This window comes from Tiliqua scincoides, chromosome 5 (genome assembly GCF_035046505.1).
Source record: "Tiliqua scincoides isolate rTilSci1 chromosome 5, rTilSci1.hap2, whole genome shotgun sequence".
Classification (NCBI taxonomy): domain Eukaryota; kingdom Metazoa; phylum Chordata; class Lepidosauria; order Squamata; family Scincidae; genus Tiliqua; species Tiliqua scincoides.
Genome location: NC_089825.1, coordinates 102525208 through 102543701, shown reverse-complemented (window position 1 = coordinate 102543701; position 18494 = coordinate 102525208). Strand labels below are relative to the sequence as shown.

The 18494-nt window shown below is 42.5% G+C and overlaps 1 protein-coding gene across 1 annotated transcript; it reads right to left on the bottom strand.

Moving 5' to 3' along the window:
- Window positions 1–6999: 6999 nt before the first annotated feature.
- LOC136652711 (olfactory receptor 2A12-like) lies at window positions 7000–7917 on the bottom strand. The gene has a single exon (XM_066629632.1). The coding sequence runs from the start codon at window positions 7915–7917 to the stop codon at window positions 7000–7002; it is 918 nt and encodes a 305-aa protein (XP_066485729.1).
- Window positions 7918–18494: the final 10577 nt, after the last annotated feature.

Below are 18494 nucleotides of genomic sequence, written 5' to 3'. Positions count from 1 at the left end.
TGCATAAATATTGTGATGCATAAATATTTCTACTGATGATCAGAGAATGTATCACCCTCAGTCAGTAGCATAGCTGGGGGTTGCAGAAATTCACTGGCAATGTGACAATGGTTTTGTTTTGGAGAAACACATGCAGATCTGTCTGTGATGGCTCTGAACTGAAACGTGAATTTAATAGCAGCAGCACTAATTCCAGTTAGATCAGTGGTCTTCATCCTTGATTCTAAGTTTGTTTCCCAAACTGTTCATTAGGCAGGAGGTCTGGGCAGGAGGGCAGGAGGCCTGGTCTAGAGGGTAGAGCCTCCGTCTGCCTAAAGATAACATCTGAAGGTCGCCAGTTCGAGGACACCGACACCGTGCGACCTTGAATCAGCTGACAAGCTGAGCCGAGCTATTCCATCTGCTCTGAACGTGGGAGGATGGAGGCCAGAATGTGCGGCCAGATCAGAAAGAAGAATGTTGTGGTTTCTTGAAAGACAGAAACCTTCTTTCAAATTGTAAAAATCCCTATGGGGATTTAAAAATTGCCTGCCTATGTAAACCGCCTTGAATAAAGTCTAAGGAGAAATCTGAGGACCAAGAAAGGTGGTATAGAAATACCTGTAATATTATTATTATTATTATTATTATTATTATTATTATTATTATTATTATTATTAAGAACATAATGCATGTTTACCAAAGGCCCATCTAGTCCAGCTTCCTGTATCTCACAGTGGCCCACCATGCTTCAGGGACTACACAAGTTAGCAAGACACAACCTGTGTCCTGGTGCCCTCCCCTACATCTGGCATTCTCAGGTAGCCTACTTCTAAAGCATGGAGCTTGCACACACATATCATGACTTGTAACCCATGATGGACTTTTCCTCCCCAAACTTGTCCAATCTTCTCTTACAGGCATCTAGATAAGATGCCATCACCAATTCCTGTGGCAAGGGGTTCCACAGACTAATTACATTCTGAGTAAAGAAATATTTTCCTTTGTCTGTCCTAACTCTCCCAAAACTCGGTTTTAGCAGATGTCCCCTAGATCTGGTGTTATGTGAGAGGGAAAAGAGCACCTCTCTATTCACTTTATCCTTCCTCTGCATAATTTTGTATGTTTCAATCATGACCCCCTTCAGGTGCCTTTTTTTCTAGACCGAAAAGCCCTAAACGCTGTAGCCTTTCCTCATAAGGGAGGTGCCCCAGCCCAGAAATCATTTTGGTTGCTCTCTTTTGCACCTTTTCCATCTCCACTATATCCTTTTTGAGATGTGGTGACCAAAACTGGACGCAATACTCCAGGTGAGGTCTTACCATTGATTTGTACAACGGCATTATAATATTAGCTGTCTTATTCTCAATACCCTTTCCAATGATCCCAAGCTCAGCATTCATGGATGAGGAGGGCCCACTATTATTACGCCCATTATTATTCATAATATTCATCAGAAGAGCATTCAAAAATACCTGCAGAATTGTTTAATGATTATGGGCAGTGATCCACTTATGTACAATTCCACATTTTAAAAAAAGTTTGGTCAAATAGGTCTTGTAGTAGTGGTTGTGAAATGGGTTTAATTGTAAATTATCTTGTATGTGGGCAGTCCAAACCTAACCAGCCCAGCGCTGGCAGAATGAGCACATATACTGTCGCAAATGTGCCATAAGACATGTTGTGGAAGCATGGAGGTTTGTGGCACTGGAGGAATGGCCTGCACCTGCTTGCTGGTTCATGTCAAAAGGCTGCGCTCTCTGGAGCATGTAGACTCTCCACAGGTTGGTGGACGGGAGGTGGGTTGCAGAACAGAGATGAAGAGGAAATGTAATGGGGTGATGGAGTGGAGAGGGGTGGATTGGGCTCAGGAGAAGATGAGAAAGGTGGCAGTGGCTACAGTCATATTCTATTCCCCCTGATTTCCAGGCAGCACTTGCTAGGAATTGCACCAGTGATTTTGCTGGCACAAACCCAAGTAGCCACATAGTGGTTGCTGGGCTTACCATGGGGGAAGGGAATGGCCATATTTCTTGAAGAGACCTCCAATAGCCTCCATTTCACAGCTAGATGCAGTAGAAGCCTTCAGCACTGCTGCTTCACAGTTCAGGAATCTTGGTAGGATACCTAGTAGAAGTGCCTACTAATGCTTTGCACATTTGCACAATGCTATTCAGCCTGATCTTGATAGTATAAATGATCAGGGATCAGAGTTGACAGCAAGAGTCTGTTTGCAGTCCAGTTTATGGGAGAAGAGGAGATATAGAAACAGGGCCATCACAGGGCAGACTGAAGCGGTTGCTTTGAGCAGTGGCCTGGAGGAGATGATGGACTGAAGTCGAGTGCCAGGAACCCAACGTTTGCCCACCTCCTCCACTGGCCCACTGCCCACCCACTCACATCACTCTATGTTTGGATCTTCTCATTCCAACACGCAAACAGAATACATACATGCACATTAGCCTCATGGCAATTTGATCTGGATTAGATATATAGATTAAGGGCAGTGAACTGCAATAAATGAAGTTCTGCCATTTTTCTTTGAAGCTGTTGAGAGAGGGATCATGTGCAGGTATATTGACTGTGACTGTGACTGACAGTAAGGTGGGATGTTGCAATCTACTCATAACCTTGTGGCACAAAGTTAAAACTACAGTTGGCTGAGTCAGAATGGTTGAAAACTGAAATGAAAAAAATCTGCCATGGGCATGCTTACTCACATGTAAGCTCTATTTACCTCAATATGACTCTTTTCCTGGGTAACCATGTGTTACAAATTTGTGTGGGTTATTTTCCAGAGACAGGCACTCAACTCAAAGTGACTCGACTCGAGTCACAAAAAGTGCTCTTGGATGATTCAAGTGGTGTGCATCACTGACTCTGACTCAACTCGCGATTTGGGGCCAATGATTTGGAAAATGACTTGAATGGATTTTGGTCCCTATCTAGAGTCCCTTGTGTATGTGTGTGTGTTCTTGCTCAATTTTTTGACCTTTTGGGTGTTCGGATTTCAAACCGATGGTGGCAGCAGACATGGTGGTAGGAGGATAGGTGGTTCCAGGAAGTGGGGGCTTGGGGGGGGGTTGAGGGGAGGAGGACAGCTCAAATTGTTTGTGATTTCTGGCTCAGAGACTTGACTTGTTTCTCAGAATGACTTGTGATTCAACTCAAAATGACTCAAAATTTAAGAGCTGTCTAGTGCCGCCAGAACCACATGCTCTCCACTCTATCTCCATGTTCCAGTCAGTTTTGGGAAACCGGCCTCCTTCTTTTATCACCTGGAGTGCCCGCAGGCTCGGAGAGCATTCACACTTGCAAGGTGTAATGCTCTTCCATCAGCCTTGTTATTGGGCAGGTTCAGTGGTATTCCCTACTCGGAGAGGAAATGCAAGTGTGTTAGGGACTGTATTGAGACTATACCCTTTTCTACTGCCCACTACATGATGTTTCATGCAAGAAATATTTTGTTTACTTTGCCCATTGTTAACTAGGATGCAGGTCTGGGAGGACTCAATCATGCTTCAGTCTCTCCTTTCCACACCTGACTCTGAGACCCTTGATAAGGTCGCTTCCTTTTTATCTGGGGTAATTGCCAGGCAGAGCTCTGGGACTCTGGGCAGTGTGTGAGGAAAAGACCGATGTCTATGTTGTGTTGTCTTTGTATATTTTTGTTTTGTTTTGTTCTTTCTCTGTATTTTATGCCAATAAAGGTCTTACTGAACTGAACTGACTCAAAATTTTCTGTGACTTGAGTTGCAAAGGTGCGTGCTATGACTCGTGACTCAACTTGAGTTGCAGTCTCACTGACTCATGACTCAACCCATGACTCAGCCCAGTGATTGAAGCACATCCCTGAAATTTTCTTCTATGGCAGTTAAAGAAAATGCACCTTTTTTTCCTTAAATGCATACACATTAAAAGTTTTGAAGAACAGTTGTCTCAGTGATCACTTATTGACTAACATAGTAGTTACTCTGGTATTGCTTATATCTCAACCAAGATATTCATTAATTAAGTTTAAACATATTGCATATGGCAAAATTGCAGTGTATTTGCCTGTTTCCATTATTCTGGAAAAGGTTATTGTTTGGGTTGGAAGCTAAGCAGGGTCAGGCCTGGTTAGTACTTGGATGGGAGACCACCTGGGAATACCGGGTGCTGTAGGCTTATACCATAGTCTTTCGAGAATGAAGGTTGCTAACCATTTAATAAACAGAAACTTCTGGTTGTTGATGAAAGCAATCGGGAATAATTTTCTTAAATTTGAGAATATGAAATAATCCCTGTTAAAATAACTTCTTAAAAATGGCTTTAAAGGATAAAGGAGCCCAATTCAGTTAAAAATAGTTTTGACAAAATCTTATCAAAGCGGCAAATTATTTTTAACAAACTTGTTATCAATTGAACTTTGTTTTCATTGGAACTGCATCATGATTCACTTAAGTTGATTAGGGCCAATCAAGTTTAAATCTACAGAGGCAAAAATGTCCCAGAACATATGTAACTTTTTCTCTGCTAGGGGAAGAGTTGGGATGTTTTGGAAATGGCATTAGGGATTGGCATCCAGATAATAAACTGAGATTTGTTTTAAGAAAGTAGGTCATGACAAAGTCCCATGTTAATGAATGAGACTTCAGTTAGTCTTAACTAATTGGTCTCATTGATTTCAGTGATGCTTAGTACAGATTAATTATATTGGGTTATAACCCCTGCTCTATTTCCAACAGGATCAAACATTATTATTTTACATCCTTTTTGACTGCTTGGTATATTCCAATGGAGTTCGTCTGAGTGAGTGGCTCAAGATTGCTCTGAACCCAATCCTATCCAACTTTTGAGCACTGACCAGGCCACAATGCAGCCCCAAGGTAAGAGAACCATGTTCCCATACCTTGAGGTGGCTCCGAGACTGCCCCCTAACTGAAGGATGCAGTGCACGTTCCATTGGTATGGCTGCATCAGTGCTGGAGGGTTGGACAGGATTGAGCCCTCAGTAAGCTTTGTGGCCAAGTTGCAATTTGAATCCAAATCTTCTGGATTCAGATCTAATCCTCTAAACCAGTGGTTCTCAAACTTTTAGCACTGGGGCCCACTTTTTAGAATGAGAATCTGTCAGGACCCACTGGAAGTGATGTCATGACCAGAAGTGACATCATCAAGCAGGAAGATTATTAATAATCCAACGCTGTAATCCTACCCACTCTTACCCAGGATTAAGTCCCATTTACTATTATCGCTAAAATCATATACATAGCAACCTGTTTAAACTACAGATGTGAAACATTTCCCCAAATGCAGTCACATACCATGATAGCATTGTCTAATACATCAAAAATAAAATACTGAAATGAATGGTGACCCACCTGAAATTGGCTCACGACTCACTAGTGGGTCCCGACCCACAGCTGAGAAACACTGCTCTAAACACTATCCACCATGTTAGTCTCGAGCTGGGATTTCATTCATTTCTGTGGAATTTGCAGCCCAATTCTACCATGAGTTCTGCCAAGGTAGCTTGAGGTGAATCATCGTGGCAGGACTTCAATTGGTCTTTGAAGGTGCAAGGGCCAGATTGCCATGCACTTCCAGCAGCATAGCACAGATAGGCCACTGGAGAGTTTCTGCAGGCAGTGAGTTGAGGACTGGGGCAAATCTTGGGCAGGATGAGAGTGGATCATTTCTGCCATATCTCAACACCCAGCCTCGTCCAGACATGTCCCTGGAAGACTCCTCAGAGCTACAACATTTACCATTGTTGCACAGAACTGATGAGACCCATTGGAGACCATGAAGTAGCTTGGAAGGCAAGCAAAGTTCTCCCCTCACCTCTCCTAGCCAGTTTGATCCCTAATCAGAACTCAAAATGCAGAGGAGGCTGAGAGAGCAGTCCACACCATGTGTGTGCAATGGCCAAGGATAGGATGGGGCCATTTGCAATGTCTCAGTTTCTTAGGACACAATCCATAATCTGGAACCAGTTTGTAAAAGGTTTATTGTCATCGTCATCTAACAGGAATCAGTGATGTTGCTGTGGAATTCATGTTTCAGTTTAGAGACATCACGGACAGATCGGTGTGCATTTTTGCAAAATGAAACCATCATCAAGATGCCAGACTGTTTGCAACTAACAGCTATCAGTTACTGCTAACTTCCTGCATGGATCGGATGGAAATAGTTAGGATATCCCAAAAGGATAACAGTTATATACCCGATCCTATTACATTTCGTATGGTCATAAAATACGTTGTAAAAGATCAGATATACCCACACAACAAGATATTCCAAATATAATAAACAAACCCAGTGGTTCCCAAACATATTAGCACAGGGACCTACTTTGTAAACTGACATGCTATCAGGACCCACCTTGGTTTACGACACTACAAAAGGTGTCACTTTTACCAGCTGCTCAAGCCTGCTTTCACACTTTTTACTATTGTGGGGCCCCACTTCTGGAGCATCTGTTGAGCTCCATGAACATTGGATCAGAATCTTTTTGATGGACTTACATTCCCCTTCTCCTGGTCCTTGATAATAATCAATTCACGTTTGTCTACTCATGAATAAATGCACATCTGTGACCCACTTTTCATAGGGTTCAATACATTTTTCCTTGTTAGCTTGGAGAGGGGGATTCTCTTCTTGAGCGTATTTTTTTTTTTTTGCAGGGGGGGGGCGCTGCATTTGTTGGATAAGAACCATTCTACTTGGCCTGACCTTCAAAGTGGACTGAGGCACCTACTCCTGAGTAAATACTCATTGCAGTTCAGTTTCCATTGGGCCCTATACATTTTCCTTGTCAGCTATCACATTTTCAGTTTCATGACCCACCAACAATCAGGTCCCACTCCACAGTTTGAGAAAACATTATCCTGAAAACCATATAAATATATATAGAAAACAAGAAAAATATTGACTAGAAAAAAGACATAAGCATCCAATCCTATCCAAATTTCAGAGCAGGAATGTTGCATAGGATTTGAACCTGATACATCAGTAGAAACACAGAACATTTATGCATCACAGTTTCTTTCTTGTCAGTTGTTTTAATGCAGACTTCACTTCCTGGTTTCTCAATGTATAGATTAAAGGATTTACCGTGGGTACTACTACTCCATTAATGACAGAAAGAATTTTGCCACTATCTTGGCCATCTTTTGATAGAGGTTTGATGTAGGTGACTATACAGTTTCCAAAGAACACGACTACCACAGCCAGGTGAGATCCACAGGTAGAAAAGGCTTTCCATCTACCACCAGCTGAGTGGATTCTCAGAATGGCCACAATGATGTGCAAATAGGAAAAGAGAATGAAGCAGAAGGGAAAGAGAACTATGGTAGTACTGTTGAGATTCAACATCAGCTGACTCCTAGCCATGTTTGAGCAGATCAGCTTCATGAAAGCTGTGAGCTCACAAGAGATATGATCTATCTCATTATGTTCACAGACCTGGGCTGGGTTTGCAATCCAGGGAACTATAGCAAATAAGAAGGCCAAAAGCCATGTCCCCAAAGCCAAGAGGATGCAAACTCTCCAGTTCATGACAATGGTATAATGTAGTGGATTGGAGATGGCGACATATCGGTCATAAGCCATGACTGCCAGGAGGAAACATTCAGTGGATCCAAAGTATATACCGGCATACATTTGAGTGTAACACCTAGCAAAAGACATGACAGGCCTGTCCACCATACAGTTGGCAATGGCTTGTGGAACAGAAGTTGTACAGAGACAGATATCAATGATGGATAGATTGCAAAGGAAGAAGTACATGGGATTGTGGAACCTGGACTCAGATATGACCACCAAAGTAATTAGTCCATTTGCAACTATAGTCACCAAATACATGATGGTTATGAAAACTGCTAGCGCCATCCTTGTTTTTGGTCGGCCAGAAAATCCAATGAGGACAAATTCAGTTATTTCTGTCTCATTCATCTCTTCTGAGAGGTGCAGTCAGTTGATCTCTGGGTTTCCTTTTCACAGAGCAAAAAGAAGTAGAAAAAATAGTTCTATATAATGCAGGGATCTCAACGGAGTAAAAAACTTAAAAATGGACTTCTTTGAGAAATGGAACTGGAGAGGTTGATGCAGTATGCGACCATATCTGTTCCTTCCCCACAAATGTGCATGAGACAGAAAGCTATGCTTGACTTCCTCTCGTCTGTACAAATTTTGGTATGCTGATTTTGTTATTGCTTCCATGTGTTTCTATTTCCATTGCAATTTCCATTGCAACTTCATGCTGCCAATACTATGCTCTCCCGTTTTCACAGGTTGTAAGGTATTCCAGGAAAAGAACTTCTGGTTTAGTTCTCTTTGGATAAGAGAGAATGCAGAGTGACATTGCCTTTCTCACTTTTGCTTTATTGTCAACGATAACAGAGTATTTTGGGAGGCATAAAGGTAACGGTGAAGCAGATGATCACCAAATCAAGACCCTGAACCTCAAAGTGTTTCACCTTCAGCCAACTCGGTTTTCTCTCTTGCCATTGCAACTCCATGCATTCCAATAGTTCCCCCTACACATAATCTTTCAAACCCTCACTTGACACTGTACAAAAAAAAATTAAAAAAATTAAAAATTAAATGGTATCTTTAGGAAATATTGAAGACTGCCAAGGTTCTTTTCCATGTAATTTTTGACTCAATTGCTCATTACCTTTTTTCCCCCCAAGTCTACTGCAGGCTGATATACTCCAGTCCACAAAAAATGTAGCAGAGTGCACAATGGCATTTCTGAAGCACATGTTCTCATCAAGAGCCATAGGAGCTTTTAAGGACATGATCCTTAGAGGTTAAGTTGCTACAGATAATTAGTTCATTATATGAAACAATTCCATACCTAACAAAAATGGCTTGTATCCAAAGAGCAGTGAGCGGAAGGATATGACTTAGTACTGTCCCATGAAGTCTTGCCCAGTGGAATATTTCTCACAGGGCAGAGCCACAGTATCTCAGAAATATTGTCTTACAATATTTCTCTTTTCCTGATTTCTGTATTCCTGATTTCTAATTTCTGTTTTCTACCACATAACGCCCCAAGCTGGATCTGGTGCTGCTCATTGAGAAGCTACGTTTTGATTGTGGGATACTATGAGGTCATAAGTGTTCCACTCTAATATTAAAACACAGACAATGATTTCATATGTTCCCTGCTCCAGTCCAATCTGCTACCTTTACATCTGTTAATGGTCTATCCTGTCTTCCCTATTCCAGGGAATTGATGTTTTATGGATCAGCAGAAGAAGAATATTGTGAAATTTGGTAAAAACACGTTTTTTTCTCTCTTCCTGTCATTCTGATGCATATAGAGAAAGTTTTCTTGGAAGGCTACAGTCCCAGGCATTCTGAACTGAGGGGTAAAATAAGAAACTATCCCAAGCAGTTTTTTTAAAAAAGTTCCCCAAACATCCCAAAGGCTCCAATCCTATCCACACTGACCTGGGAATAAGCCCCATTGATGATCATTGTTGAAAGCATATACATAGCAGTCTGTTAAAAGTACACATCTGTCATATTTCCCCAAATACAGTCACATTCCATGGTAGCATCAAGTCTATTAAAAATAAAATACACATTGAAATGAATGAGGACCCATCTGAAATTGACTCGCAACCCACTTAGTGGGTCTCAACACAGTTATTTAATTTGCATGTAATCCAATGAGCATCATTAAATGGAAAGGCATTGAGGAAGATCAGTAATGTACCTGAGGAATCTTGTAGACATTGGTAATTGGGGCCAGCTGGATGGAAGTCTCTTCAGTAAGCCCTCCAATAACAGACAACACATGTTTTTTTCTATCACACTTGTAGTTGGTTATATTCCTTTGCTGTGTGAACAGTAGACTCAAGGCACTCTCATACGTACTCCATGAGTTAAACAGGTTGTCATAGATGTGAAATCCCAGGGTAACATTGGGCAAGAGTCTGGGATTCTGATTGATCTCCTGAATTGCAAAAATCAAGGACAGGACATGCTGTTGATGTTGAAAATTCTTGCTGCAATGAGATTGGTAGTACTTAAATTCAGATAAAATATTTCCTGCACTGTCATTAGGACCACATACACAATGATTTACAATCATTAAGAATCTCTGCTAAGACAATGAGACAAACATAAGTTGTGCACGGGAATGATAGATAAATTCAAGTAAGAGAAAGTGAAAGAAGGAGGGATGACATTTGGTTTTTTGGAACAACTGCTCTCTACTCCTAACTGGCTTTCGAAGAGCCTCGTCTTGAACAGTTCCATGCTTATTAGACATGCAAACAATGTCACATCATGGGAGCTTTTAGCTCTGATGTAAGTAAGACCATTTGTGGTCACCAATCACCAATATTTAGATGCTGATAGTGCCATAAAGCACTTTGCAATGGTGCACCTCAATCCCTTCAATCCCTTCAATCTCTTCGCTCACAACAGGAGAGGAAACTGAACGCATTCCACATGCGCTGCCTCCGACGCATCCTCGGCATCACCTGTCAGGACAAAGTTCCAAACAACACAGTCCTGGAACGTGCTGGAATCCCTAGCATGTATGAACTGCTGAAACAGAAACGCCTGCGTTGGCTTGGTCATGTTGTGAGAATGGATGATGGCCGGATCCCAAAGGATCTCCTCTATGGAGAACTCGTGCAAGGAAAGCGCCCTACAGGTAGACCACAGCTATGATAAAAGGACATCTGCAAGAGGGATCTGAAGGCCTTAGGAATGGACCTCAACAGGTGGGAAACCCTGGCCTCTGAGTGGCCTGCTTGGAGGCAGGCTGTGCAGCATGGCCTTTCCCAGTTTGAAGAGACACTTGGCCAACAGTCTGAGGCAAAGAGGCAAAGAAGGAAGGCCCATAGCCAGGGAGACAGACCAGGGACAGACTGCACTTGCTCCCAGTGTGGAAGGGATTGTCACTCCCAAATTGGCCTTTTCAGCCACACTAGACGCTGTGCCAGAACCACCATCCAGAGCGCGATACCATAGTCTTCTGAGACTGAAGGTTGCCAACATGTAATGATTACATTTTTTGTCTTTGATTGTATATAGTGCCAAAGGAGAGGGATAATTCTCATTACACATACAAATAATGGAACTTGTTACTTAAACTATTTGTCGAGCATAAATAAACACCATCCAGCGAAATGGATCAAGCATTGTTGAGTAGATCTTCTTTCCTAACTGTACATCTTCAGACCCCCCCTTTACTCAACAAGGTGCTCCTCCCATCTGCAATGTTCTAGCTCAGCACTCTTCTCCCCTCATTTCCTTGTCCTCTCATTCTTCCTCTTCTTTTTCAAGTGCAGGAAACAGACAGAGAAAGAAAAGCAGTGGAAGCAAGCAGGCAAAGATGCTGTCCTAAGCTCCAGTCTGCAGCCTACTGCCTGAGGCCCACACTTCATTGGATGGGTTGGCCCTACTGCTTCTAAAAGTTGGCCCTGCTCCTTGAAGTTGCTCTGCTCTCCTTGAACTTGCGTCACACGGATCTGAGGAGACCCATAGGGGCCAGGGCTCCTTGCCCAGGGGAAAGGGGAAAAATTTCCCCTTGCCTCTGGCTGAGCCGATTCTGGCCCCTATCCTGCGCTGGATATGGCGCAAGCCTCTTGGCTTGCCTGTTCCAGTGAAGGATAAGATTGCACCCTTAATTTCTGCTTGTATTAAATTTTTTATTGTTTTCCAGAAACAAATATGAAAAAAACACCCATGACACAATACACAAAACACATATCACATTACAATACACAAAAGAGGAAGGATTGCACCCTTCATTTCTCAATACATTGATGTTGTACCCTACCTTTGTGAATAAAACTTCAAGGCAACTTAGGTCCCAATCCTATACTTTCCTAGAGTTGGCACTGGGTGCCATAAACGTGCCGTAAAGCATATTTATGGCACCTGGAGAGTAGGGAGCACCAACACTGCAGGTTGGTGCCAGGCCCAGTGCCAGCAGGAGAAAGACCAACTGCCTGGCTTCATTTGTTTCAATGCCTCTGTGACTTCTTCTTCAGGCCCAATTGACTGCACAGGTTCATGAGTGGCAGCTACACTTTCTGCTGGACTATGGAACATTAGGTACTTCTCCCAGAACATCTCTACTATCTAAGTTTAATAACCAGTGTTTTCCATTATTTTTAAGATTAATGAGGGCTAGAAAATTGTTGAGTGATTTTTTTAAAAAATACACTTGAACTTAAATATTTGAAGTTTTAGATCTTGGCATTGTCTGTGACTTTGGAGATGTAATAAATATTCAGCTCTTTTTGAAAGAAAGAAAAAAGCATTTGTGGGTCAGTGGTAGAATTCTCGCCTGCCACACATTGTCAGTCTCTTCTAAACAATTTATTAGTTTTTATTAGAATCTTTCAAAGAAAGAAATTACTGGTTAAATAGTTTGGTCCACAAACATCCGTTTCAAACTAAAACTAAGCAAAGGCCTTTTGTACATATAAGTAGAAGAAGAAGATGCACAAAACCCTTTTTCCACTGCAGGACATGAAGAACAAACTTTACATTTGCTCTTACCCATACATCCCCAATAAAGCATGCAAAATCAAGGCTTTAGGCTTAAAGTCCACTTTATTAAACATTTAACAATGTAAAATTTGCAGCAAGGCACTAAATTAAACCCCCAGAGCATGCAGGACCTAAACAGGGAAAACCGCTCTAGCTGTCTGCCTACCCCAGGGGATCTGGATGATCACACAGGTGTCCCCCTGACTTAAGACTCCAGTCAGTCAATGATCAGCAAAGCCTCTCATCACCAACCCAAAGGGTCACAGCAGCATTATTGTGCCAGCTCATCTGGCCAAATCAAATGTATCATTTACGTAATATAACCAAGGTGGAAAAAAATTCCCTTTTCACCCTTCTTCCTCCTCACTCTCACCACGATCCCTTCTTCACATTTTAAAATCCAAACAGAATGTTGATATTTCTTTGTAACCTAATCATAACAGTTAGCATTTCTATAGTATTTTCAGAGTTTGCTAAGGGCTTCATATGTGTTATCTTGATGCAGTCCCAACAACAACAACCTTGTAATGTATCTAACAGCAGAATCCCATGCATATTTACTCTGAAGTAAGCCCCAATGTATCCAATGGGATTTGATTTCAAGTATGTACATACCGTGGAACCTCCACATTTTTCGGTTCCATCTCCATGGATTTAACTATCCATGAAACCAGAGGGTCCATATGGATGACTCCAAAGGCTCCCCCAATGACTTTCCTTGATGCCTTTGGAGGCCCATCCTGGGTTGCACTGGGCTGGCAACTCACTCTATTGGCCTGCACAGGCCACAGAATGGCCTCCAGAAACTACTTCCTCTCCTTGGAAACAACTTTTGGTTTGCTCATTTTCTTCAAAGAGGGACTGTGGATCTTGGCTTAATTCAAATGTTACATGGCAGCTTGCCTAGGCTTTAAAAATACCATTCCATGATTTAAATATACGGAATTCACATTTCCTCACCCCATGCTAAATTCGCAGCACTAACCCTAAGCTTTCTACCACCCTAAAGAAAGAGCAAATAGCCTGGATTAATTTCAAGGCAAGAAATATCAGAGGAATATTGGAGAACACAGCAAATCACACCACTTTTAATTCCTCTTCTCTGTTAGCATTTTCTTGGTGTTGAGATCAGATCTCAGAATAATAACATAACATTTTGGGAAAAAGATGCAAGCTAAGAGCCCAGTGTTGGAGGCCAAGATGGCAAACACTTCCACTGCCACAACAGTTTTCCCCTTAGTGCTGAGATAAGCTGGAAGAAAGGAAATCCATACACTGCAAAAGACCAGCATGCTGAAGGTGATGAACTTGGCTTCATTGAAAGCATCTGGTAGTTTTCTGGCTAGGAAAGCGACAGTGAAGCTGATGGTGGCCAGAAAACCCATGTAGCCCAGGACACAGTAGAACATGAAAGGAGACCCTTCATTACATTCCACTAGGATTTGCCCTGTCTCTGAATACATGTCAGCATCTGGAAATGGAGGAGAGATTGACATCCAGGTAATACAGAGACCTGCTTGAATGGAAGAGCAGGAAAGAACAATGGAGTAGGCTACTTTCTGCCCTAGCCATTTCCTTATCCTGCTGCCTGGCTTGGTGGCCATGAAAGCCAGGATCACCATGCTTGTTTTTGCCAAGATGCAGGAAATGGCCACAGAAAAAATAATGCTGAAACCTGTTTGCCGGAGAAGGCAGGACGGCTTCCCAGGTTTGCCAATAAATAGCAGGGAAGCAAAGTAGCAAAGGAAGATAGAAATGAGGAGGACACAGGTGAGGTTCTGGTTGTTGGCTTTGACAATGGGAGTATCCCAGTTCTTGAGGAAGGTTTGCATCACCAGACATGTAATCACAGCAAAGGAAATTGCAAGGGAAACCAAAACGATCCCCAATGACTCTTGGCAGGAGAGGAAGGAGATAACCTTGGGAATACAATGATTGTGATTCTGGTTTGGATGCTGATCTTCTGGGCATGGAATACAATGAGCTGCATCTGAAAGGAAAAAAAAAACGTTGGTAGCTCTGCTATGTGCAGTGTTATCTGCTGTGAAATTAATGGACCAATCCTATCAGGGCCTTATGCTGTTGAACCTTGTGCCACACTAATAGCTGGTGGCTCATGACTGCTGGTGCAGAAGGTGGGAAATCCATGGCTGGCAGGAATGGGCCAATAAACCTACTCTGGAGCAGGTAGATATGTGGCAGGGGAGGATGTTGGAAGAAGCCTTGCATGCTAAGATCTTGTTCTCCTTCCTGGCCATGATGTGCCGCCAGGAGTCTCTTTCGACTTACACAAGCAAAACAGCTAACAAGGCAGTCATATAACTGGGCAGTAGATTCAGAACCACTTAATTCTCTCGTCAATTATGACAACATTCTTTCCTGCTATCATAGTTGCATGCACATTGGAAAGACCAGAGTGGAATGACAAGCTCAGTCTAAGCATTTCCTGTGCCCCACTTGTGTATCATGATCAAAAATAGTTTGAGGTGTTCTCTCACCAGGAATCTAGATGAAAGAGTGTTTCAGAAATGTCACCATTGACATATATTTGAAAATGCTGCCCAGCCATTCCAGCCACTCTCTTACCCGTCCAATTAGAAATCATGTCTTCTGGGCATGCTGTACAGTCATAGCAACAAATCGGTTTCCCCTCCTGAACTCTTTTGCTGTGTCCAAGATGGCAGCTCTCAACACATCTGGAAGGAGGAGGTGTCTAATGGTGAAAAAAAGAAGTGGTCAAATAGACTATGGAAGGCAGCAATTTTCTTCCTTGTTCCCTCACTTCTCTGCTTCCTTGTGCAATCCTTTTAAATAATACTGGAAGTTTGTTATATGCTAGCATGTCCCACACGTCCTGTTTTGCGGAATAGGAATGCTTCAGAACGAGGTCAGGAGCTGGATGTCCGTTTTCTCTCAAAAAATTTTTGGATGACTTGTACAGAGCTGAGTCAGGGCAGCATTTGATAGTGTACTGTCAGCCCAATCCTATCCCTGGCAGAGGCACAATAATGGGCCACAGTTGCATCCAGCGGCACCACCGGAGGTCTCCTCGGGGGAAGCCCCAGGTCCCACAATGAGGCTTCTCAAGTCTGCCCCAGCTATTTTGCCAGCACTGGCTTGAAAGCCTCTGTGTCAGGTTTTGCAGCCCCAAACAGAGAATAAGAACTCTGCCAGTTCCATACCCTCCTGGGATAGCTCTTCCCCTGCCCCAACTTCTCCCCACCCCATGCCACCTCAACTACCCCCTCCCCACAAAATCTTACTACTTGCAGGCACTGCAGGAGTGCTGGCTGGCCCTCCAAACAGTGTTGAGGCCCAACATCAACTGGCGCTGGCCCAGTGCCAGTGGCCCCTTCTCACTGGGTGCCATGGCACACTTGCAACATCAAGCGTAGGCACTTGAGCTTTGTGTCAGCAGTAGGGCTGTATAGGATTGGGCCCTATGTTAGGCCTGCCTGCTCCAAGGAGAAGTTAGAAATAGTGCCCCATGATGTGTCTACCAGCTGAGAAAAGAATCACAGAGACTTGGAGCAAACAGTGAATAAAGAGAGAGTGATCAACAGTTTAAAAAGTGAGGACTGAGTAGAAACATTTGAGTTTGGTGGTGGTGGGGAAATAATCAACTGATTAGATGAAGGGATGCAGATATTGCATATTGTCTGTGTGTCTGTGTTTGTGAGTGACAGAATCATTGCACCCTGGAAAACTGTGCCCCAGTCAAGTGCATCTCAGTACTGGACTTTTACACCTGTTCTTTATGCATCCCAGGCTTATGTGTCCCAATATAAGTCTGTTTATATTACCTATACTTTTGAATTTTAAAACACAATGTTAAGGCTGGGATAAAAGGCTTAGGATATATAACTGATGTTAGTTTAAAAGGAAAATAATTCTCTGAGTGTTATGAGCAGAATCCAATTTGCTCCCACTTTCCCCACAGTTTCTTTGAAAGATATATCAGGCGAAGGGACCATTTTACTCCTGATCATTTCACATTTGGAATAGAGAAATTCAACTTGTTTGTACCTCTTTTAATCGCCTATTCCATATAATCCGATCCTCTCTGATGGCAAACCTTTTACTTGGGAGAATCTCTCCAACAGCCCAGGACAAAGGACGTGATTTATTGGCTGAACAGACCCAATTGAGGACGTCATACCCAAATGACAAGTCTCTCTTCTCAAAAAATATTTCCTGCCCAGCTCCATTGTTAAAGTGGAGGTTTTTTAATACAGAGTGGAGCTAAATGGAAAGAGAATGATATTAGCTACCTGAAATGGAATCTATATGATCTCTATACAGTACTTATTCAATCCTTTATCAGTATTTTATTACAGCATTTGTGAATTCTATCAGAATAGAATCCAGGTGATGTGCTGTACCATCTTGTCAGTTTGAAGTCATGCTCTTTGCTGGCACCATGCCACTAAGACATGAAACACTGGCACTGGGTTGAACTAAGCCCAGCTTCCTTTGCTAGATGATGTTGCAAACCAGAGATCCAGATATTGGAGGGGTATGGGAAGCTCAGACAGTGACATCCTTCCTTTCCAGCTTTATGCTGCCACAGCCACATGCTTGGAGAAGCAACAGCAAGCAGGTCAGAACAAACGATGGACGGTAGATGGGATTGGACGTTGGGTTTGGATGAATGGAAGGAGGCTTCAAATTGGAACAAATGGTTTATAAAGACTCACATAGGGATCATTGTTGTGAATAATTTCTATATCATGCACCTGCTGGAGGGGAAAAAAGCATTCATCTTGGTGTACATTGACTCAGAAAATTTCAGCTATTTCCTGATATTGAAGAATGGGGAAATTTTTGTTTAGGGGTTCTGCAAATATGCTACAAAAAAATCCAACTGCAAATAACTGACAAGACAATTCCAGTCCACCATTCAAGGAGTTGCTAGATGGAATATTGCAGAACTATCAAAGGTGACCAAATATTTCACTTTAAGGGATGGGTATGAACAAGTAGAATCCTTCATCAATAACTGGTCTCTGTTGGTTCTGATTTTTTAAAAATAAAAAGCGATACAGAGGAGCCCTCTGTATCCGCCAGTATCTCTTCCCAGAACCCCCATGGGTGTCAAAATCTGTGGATGATGAAGTACACGCAGCACAGCTCCCATCACCTCCAAAAGGTACAGGTTGAACCTTCTCGGCCCAGAATCCGCAGATGATCAATTTTGCGGATTCTGAATCTGTGGATAACATGGGCCATGCGAGTTACTTGGCTATAACCTGCTAACCAAGATTTCTTACAGCCCAATCCTATCCCCTAACAAACTGTAGCATGCAGTTGTGCCATAGAGGTGTGTGCTGCATACTATGATGGGGAGGCTATCAAAAAGTCATTTCCTGTACCTCTCCATAGGCCCTGTCAAGGCCTATAGATCTGCTCAGACCTGCACCAGATGAATATGAGAGAAAAGGGAAGGGACAGGAAAAAGGGGAGGAGATCGGACTGTGGTGCATGGCAGTGGTGCAGGAATGCACCTTTGATCCAGTGTCCTGCCCCTGTGATATGACCCCAAACCTCCCTGCCCTTCCCCTCTTTGCTTGCAACATACCCCTGCAACCCACTTACTGGCACTATCATGGCGGTGTACTACTCCATCTACTGCTGGGCCTTTTCCAACAGTGGGGTGTTCATCCCACTGTAGCAATAGGCCCATGGGACAGGGCCATTCATTTTTTAAGTATATAGTTAAATTGGTATCCATCTGTTAAATTATGTTGATATTTTACCTGTGAATTTTAATCTTAAATTAACTTGCAGAATGGCTGGAACTCCTACATTTCTATATTTATATACAAATTTAGAACAAAATAACATGTGCTTCTGTGTCCATCAACATCATCATCATCCTTTTATTTTAACTCAAAGGTTTCCTAGTAATAACTTTGCTAAATATTTCCATCCATCACTTCAATATGATTTTTCACCAATAAATTACAGTGATTTTTTTACCTGCCATGGCTGAACATTCAGATATT

Coding starts and splice junctions, on each gene's coding strand:
- LOC136652711 (XM_066629632.1), bottom strand. CDS start 7,917: ATGAATGAGACAGAAATAACTGAATTTGTCCTCATTGGATTTTCTGGC.